The sequence below is a fragment of the Gekko japonicus genome, unplaced genomic scaffold, assembly GCF_001447785.1.
Source record: "Gekko japonicus isolate JY-2015 unplaced genomic scaffold, Gekko_japonicus_V1.1 scaffold1486, whole genome shotgun sequence".
NCBI classification, from domain to species: domain Eukaryota; kingdom Metazoa; phylum Chordata; class Lepidosauria; order Squamata; family Gekkonidae; genus Gekko; species Gekko japonicus.
In genome coordinates, this window is record NW_015174320.1 from 231,957 (window position 1) to 238,795 (window position 6,839).

At 46.0% G+C, this 6,839-nt stretch overlaps 1 protein-coding gene across 4 annotated transcripts in view; it reads right to left on the reverse strand.

Moving 5' to 3' along the window:
* Window positions 1-4,534, reverse strand: part of GDAP1L1 (ganglioside induced differentiation associated protein 1-like 1) — a 63,428-nt gene extending 58,894 nt beyond the window's left edge. For all 4 annotated transcript variants that reach the window (XM_015424223.1, XM_015424224.1, XM_015424220.1 and 1 more), the window contains exon 1: window positions 4,355-4,534. In XM_015424223.1, coding sequence (XP_015279709.1) covers window positions 4,355-4,534 — 180 coding nt within the window. The remainder of the gene's footprint in view (window positions 1-4,354) is intronic.
* Between the last annotated feature and the right edge of the window lie 2,305 nt (window positions 4,535-6,839).

Consider the following 6,839-nt stretch of genomic DNA (forward strand, 5'->3'; position numbering starts at 1 on the left):
GGGAGGGCTTCTAGTGTCCTGGCCCCATTGGTGGACCTCCTGAGGGCACCTGGTATTTTTGGCCACTGTGTGACACAGAGTGTTGGACTGGATGGGCCATTGGCCTGATGCAACATTGGCTTCTCTTATGTTCTTATGAGGGAGAGGTGGGGGAGAGAGAGAGAGAGAGAGAGAATTTCCTCTATTCTCTTCATAGTGCTGTGGTAAGTTTCCCTCTGCCTGCTACCTCCCTTCAGGATTTCTTTTCTGGCACATCCTTGAGATCACCTTTCAGCCCCCTTTCCCTAAGCCACCACTTTCGGCTGCTCTCTATCCAGCCATCCTCCAAGACTCTGTGACATCTCAGTAACTAGTTTATTCCTGTCATCCCTCTTCAAGCTGCAGCCTTCTTCTCACCAAGGGGTTTGTATCAAGCAACTGTGCTGGGGTCTTCTTTGTTTTCACAGAAGATAAAACTGTTTTCAGGGAAAGAAAGAAAGTTTTCCTGAACTCCCCTCACCCATTCCTATAAACACAATATAACCAGTTCTGACACTAGGCCCTGTGTGAGACCTTTTCTTTAAAACACTCTGTGGTACCATAGCAGCTTAGCCAGTGACTGGAAGGGAGACTCTATTCCTTATCATTTAAGCTTGTTTTATCTTCTCTTTAGTCTGCTTTTCCTCTATCCATCCTCTTAGTGGCCACATCCTTCCTCAGGCGAACCTGAAACTACTATTTTTATTTGCTCCTTCCCTCCACTTCTTCCTTTTGGTCTGCTTTTGTTCTCACATCCATGACATGTACAGCTCAGAGCTTCCTGTTAACTCCCCCCATCCTCTCAGTTCTTGTCTCCATGCCTCTATAGAACTTGTCTGTGCTTATGTGAAATCACAGGACCTCAGCCAATGGTTGGGAGGCAGATCACAGAATGAGAAGCCAGTGTCTTTCTTATTACCTTAATCTCAAAATAAATGTAACACACTAACAGGAAAAAACGCACAAGGAGAAACAAACATCTTCGAATATGAAACTGTAGTGAGAGAAGATATGGAGGTCTTGGAACTTGAGGTTAGGAGCTAAATGCTGAGCTTTTCAAATGAACATCAAACAATAATAATTTCAATCTGCAGTTAACAGCCATAGTTTCAGAGCCTCAGAAGCCAGACCGAGGCATTTTGGGAAGGATGGATTTATTGAATATGGGTGCTAAACTGGATTTATGTGTATTTAATATTTTACCTCTTTACACATTTATGTTACTTATGTTACATTTGACTAGTGTTGGTATGCATGTTCTGGTATTATAATGAAAATAGAATTGGATCCCACACAAAATCCCCATTGATGGAAAGAATTTCCATCAGCAGAGCAGGATTTCTCTGCCCCCCTCCTCAGTCCAAAATAACCCCAAATATGCTGCTCCTGGGGGACAGGGAGCCCCCAAGAACAGCATGAGAAAAGAGTCAAAGGTCTGCAGCAGGAGGCAGGTATCAGTGAAAATGCCAGTGAAAATTTTTCACTGGATCCCATTGTAAAATGAAAAGATGCCTCTAGATATGAGAGAGAGATCAAAACACACAGAGCAGAGAAGTCCAAAATGCATCATGCAAGGTGGCCACCAGACACAGAGCTGATTCAGCAAAGTACATTTTGTAGCACACATTGTGCTTTGCTTGCAAACACAGCCCACTTTCCATTAACAGACTCATCCCTGAACTATGTGAAGTGGTAATGGTAAAAATGTCGGGACATACTAAGGCCTTGGGCAGTTGTACCAGAATCTCTAGACCTAGATAGTGTGTTCTCCACCTATGGGTTGCCAGGGTCAATGGCTGAAGATGGAAGTTAGAGCATGAACTACAGCAGGCTGAATGTACTGCTCTGTTTATTGGGTAAAGGCAGAAGGCCACACTCCCCCATACTTATGCTCCATGCAACCTGCTAATGGTAAGGGCTGAAGTTATACACCCTATTCCCTTCTATGTCCGAAGAGGGCTCTGACACCTAAGCGTGCACTCATTTGTGGTAGCTCAGCAGGCTGTGTCTCAACCTCAGGCCAGTAACCCAGAAATGAAAGGAAATTGCTTTAGAAGAATATTGGAACATTCGTTGAATGCTCTGGCCGTGGTACTGAACAAAGACTAAGAAGAAGAAGAGATTGGATTTATACCCCGCCCTTCACTACCGAAAGGTGTCTCAGAGCGGCTTACAAACTCCTTTCCCTTCCCCTCCCCACAACAGACACCCTGTGAGGTAGGTGGGGCTGAGAGAGCTCTGACAGAAACTGCTCTTTTTCAAGGACAGCTCTTATCAGAACTACGGCTTGCCCAAGGTCATCCAGCCAGGTGCAAGTGGAGGAGTGGGGAATCAAACCTGGTTCTCCCAGATTAGAGTCCGCGCACTTAACCACTACACCAAACTGGCCAGTTATTATTAGTGTCCATCACTGTGGAATCTTCATAAGATTTTTTTTGGGGGGGAGGGGTGTGTCTGTACCTAGCTCTGTGTGTGCTCTGTTTTCTGCAGGTACCAGACATCATGAACAACACAGGGAATGGAATGACTATATAATAGGCCCTGTCTTTTCTACCTGGAAGGACAAGTGTATCCTAAAATAGTAATAGTACTTAGCATTTACACAGCTCTTTCAGAATTCAAAGCACTTCACATGCATTTGTTGTAATCCACGTGTAAGACAGGCCAGTATTATCATTCCCATATTGCAGATGGTGGTGGGTGAGCCTGAGAGTAGCGATACAAAATTTGGCAGAATCAGAACTTGAACCAGGGGCTTCCTGCATGACACCTTATTTCCTTAGCCAGACTACATTATGCCAAACTGTAAAACGTTCTGAGCATGTCAGGGTTTGACCACTGAACCTTATGCTGAAGTACAGCAATAGAGAGAATTGGGTGTTTGAACCCAGGGAGACTGAAGCTATATTGAAGTCAGAGGAATAAAACTGTTGGCATATGGAAATTCTACGCTGAAAAGCACTATTTCTCTTTGCCGAAAAGGAGCATGAATCCAGAACTGTGCCGATGCATTTCAATCCAGGGTTTCCTTAAGATCTCAGTGCAATGCATACATTACAAGGTACTGAGAAACCTCTCGCTTTCTTTGCAAGCAATTAAAAAAAACCCCTCTTTATCAAACTAGATTGGTTGACATTGGCAGATTTGCGCACTGCCACTTTAACTTGCTCAATCTGCTGCCTTTGGAGTCCCATCGGGTTCTGGCAGAGGTGGGGCTAGCTCTGGACTAGTTGTAGAACAGCATGTATGAGTGGCTAGTTAACTGTTTCCTTCCCAGGCAAAGGCAGAGAGAAAGACATAAAGAAAGCCTCCTGAAGGGAGAGAGATTATCAAGCAAGAAAAAAGGAGAAGGAGGGTGAAAGAGAGGGGGGGCACGTTGCTTGACAGGCAGAGCCGTGCCCTGTGAATGTGGAACAAGTTACTTTAGCCCCTCATCTTAAAGCAATAGCCCTGCTCCGTGGGTTCCTTTGTGTGTGTGCATAGGGGAGGGGGGTGACACACCTAAACCCACATAGTTTTCCACTTCCAAGGGAAACTAGAGGCCCTTGTTCCTTGAAGAAGCCTGTCCGTTCATCTTCACCCCATGCATAATTCAACTCCCATATATAATGAATGCAAAGAGAAATAGCTGGTGCTGGGTACACTGGGCTGTAATAATAAGGCCAGGTGTGTTTCATCCTGTATAAATTCTTATCTTAGTTAAGGAGCATTCACGAATTAGGGGGTGGGGGGCGGAGAGATGCCATTTGCTTTCAGTTTAAAACAAAAACCTAAATATACAGTTCCTTTGGACAAAAAGAATCCAGGAAGCAGGATTTTGGTTTAGATGCTGCAATCTCAGGAGTGAATGGGTTGTTTGGTATAGTTCTGAGCCCTACATACTGTCCTGCTCCACAATATATATTCAGGAACTAAACCCCCACTGTATATTCCCATGCCAGTCTTCCTCCATTATTACCTGCTAAACATTTCAGGGTTCATTTTTCTACAATTCAATTCCCCCACTTACCATTCATTTAAGATTTCAAATCATCAGTCGAAGCATTGCCAAACACAACACAAAAACCTGACCCTCCCAAACCAGACAGAGACACACAGCGCTCCCCTTCCCCCTGCCTCCAAACCCAACAGTGTTGAAATTGCTGAAATGCAGACATAAAACACACCTCTGTTCCAACAACACCCTGCCTCCCAGCTGCTCCCTTGGGCATCCCCCAAGGGAAACAGCAACCTGCTTTTGTCTACCGACTTCACATTCTCTTCCACATTCAGGAATTTTGCACACGGTAATAACGGGCTGACATCCTTCCCTTCTGAATCCAATTAAAGCCTTTACCTTCTGTGAGCTGAATGACTGGGTCCAGTGATACAAAACCAGCCTGTCCTTGGATCGGAAAGCAGGGTGTGCCGGGTCCTGGATTCCCTCGGTCTCCATGGATTTGCCTGCATCGTTCTCCAGGGCTGAAATGGGCCACCAGCTGCAGTTGGTGGGAGTAACATTGTTGGGAGTCGCCATGACAGCCCGAGATTATGGAAGAACGGGAGAAAGGAAGAGCTGCAGCTGCTGTACTATCGAAGCATCACATGGGCTCATGGAAACAGCATCCTTGCCGGAGCCGAAGGGCTTGAATTTCATTACTCACTCCGGATTGGCACAGGGAGCCCAGGGCAGCAGGATCAGAAGCAGCATCTGGTTTGAGAAGAGAAGCAGGGGTGTAGCTGTGTGTGTGCGTGTGTGCTAAATCAAAACCTCTTTACAGCCATGGCAAGGTTGCCACTGAGGCTGACTGCTGCACTGCTCATGCATTGTTCCAATCACAGACACAACAGAGAGTCTGTGCCACCTGACGACAAACCTGAGCATCCACACATGACTGGAGGGTCTTGCATCTTATTAACAATACAGGAGAGCCTTCTTTGATTAGAATGGCTTCTGGCAGGAAAGAAACCAACATGTCGAGACCATCCAGTATCCAGATAAAGGGGACTGATGTTTACCTAAGGTTAATTCCGCTTCTGTGGGTAGGCAGATCCAGAATGCTGATATAATTTGTTTCCTCAGTCAGAAAGTCAAATTATGCAAATGAAGGCGGATTTTTGCTTAACACTCGTGTATTGCTGTCTTATTGAATCTGAGAGTGTTTTCTGACCTTGACATTTTTTTAATTTCAGGTTTGAAGGTCTGGTGACTGACGACTGGTGTTCAGGACTTACAGAGAAATATCAGACAAATTCACAGAGGATATTGCCTTCCCTTGGCTAGTAGCTATAACAACTAAATGGAACATCCATGTTCAGAGGCAGCATACCTTGGAGTGCTGGGGACGACGACAGGGGATGAATTCCAACACCAGGTCCTGCTTGAAAGCTTCCAGAGGAAGCTGGTTCAGTGCTTTTAGAGTACACACGGGTGCCCCAGGCGTAGATGCCACTGGGCAGGTGTTTTTCATCCCGCTTCCCCACAGCACTGTGATGCTTTCATGAATCTTCTGGGTTTTTCCATCCTTCCTTTCTCAAACCTGCCTTGCAGGAGTGTTTCGAGAAAGATCAACAAGACCATGTGGATGGAAAAGTCCCCAATTCTATCCCCATCGGGGCCATTCCCCCTGCTCTGTCCCCTGGAGCAGTCACTGCCCCAAATGGCTTAAAATGGCAGTTACAGTATTACATCACTATAACAGTCTGTCTGTTAGGTTCTGTGAATCCCCAGCTTACGTTTCTGAGAAACTAAGTCTTTTGTTGTAGACATACCTTTCCCCCTATATCTCCACAACAAAAGGTGATAGAGACTTGCTTTTTAAAAAACGAAAGTATGGAAAACCTGTAGGCAGATTGTTATAAAGTTACCACCAGGCTATAACCATCTGTCCACTGCCAATTTTAAAAGCCCTGCGGTGGCAAAGGGGGAGTGGTTACCATGTGTGGGGGCTGGGGCAGGGAAAATGTGGAGACACCTCCCATGTGAAAGCCCCATGGCCACTATGCCATATCAGCACCCACAGCAGTGGTGGTGGGGGAAACCATACAAGCCTGCTCCTAAGTGGAAAGCTGCTGCAATGCTCCCTCTAAGCTGTGGAGTCTTGGGAGCAAAAATTCTACTTTGTGAGCTACTGACATTAAAGTTGTGAGCAAGCGATTTGGCTACTGCATAAATTAGTTTGCTCTGGAGCCATCCTTCCCGAGCTAAGGCAAAAAGGTGTGAGCCGGAGGCTAAAATACTGTGAGTTAGCTCATACTAACTCAGCTTAGTGGGAACGCTGCCTGCAAGTCTGTAGCCAGACTCTGATCTTATGAAACAATTTTGATTTTCTTGCGAGGAAAATAGGAGATTCTCTCACATTGTTCATCATAGGTGCACCCCCCCCCCCAACAGCCAGATTTCTCATAAACAATAACGGCACCTGAGCCACAGTTGGAGGGATCAAAGTCAAGGCTGAAACAAGGAAGTAGTCAAACAGGCATCACTGCAGTAGTGAGAAGCCTGGGAAAGAACCAAGAAACAGAGAGCTGGCCAAGGATGACGATTCAGTCCAGGGCTGGGAGATGTCAGGATCAAATACTTCTTGGAGCAAAGAAACCGAACAGGGCAAGCAGAGCAAGAACTGCGCGAGGCGGGTATCCTACCAATCCACTCAGGCAAGTTTGAAGCCTTCCTCTGGTCTAAGGAGCCTTCTTCCAATGTAGAATAACTTGAAGTCACTAGAGGAGCAGTCCAAATAGCCCAGCTTAGCCAGGACTTGTACTTGGATGGGAGACCACCAAGGAAGACTGGGATTGCTCTGCAGAGAAAGGCAACGGCAGACCACTTCTGCTCATCCCTT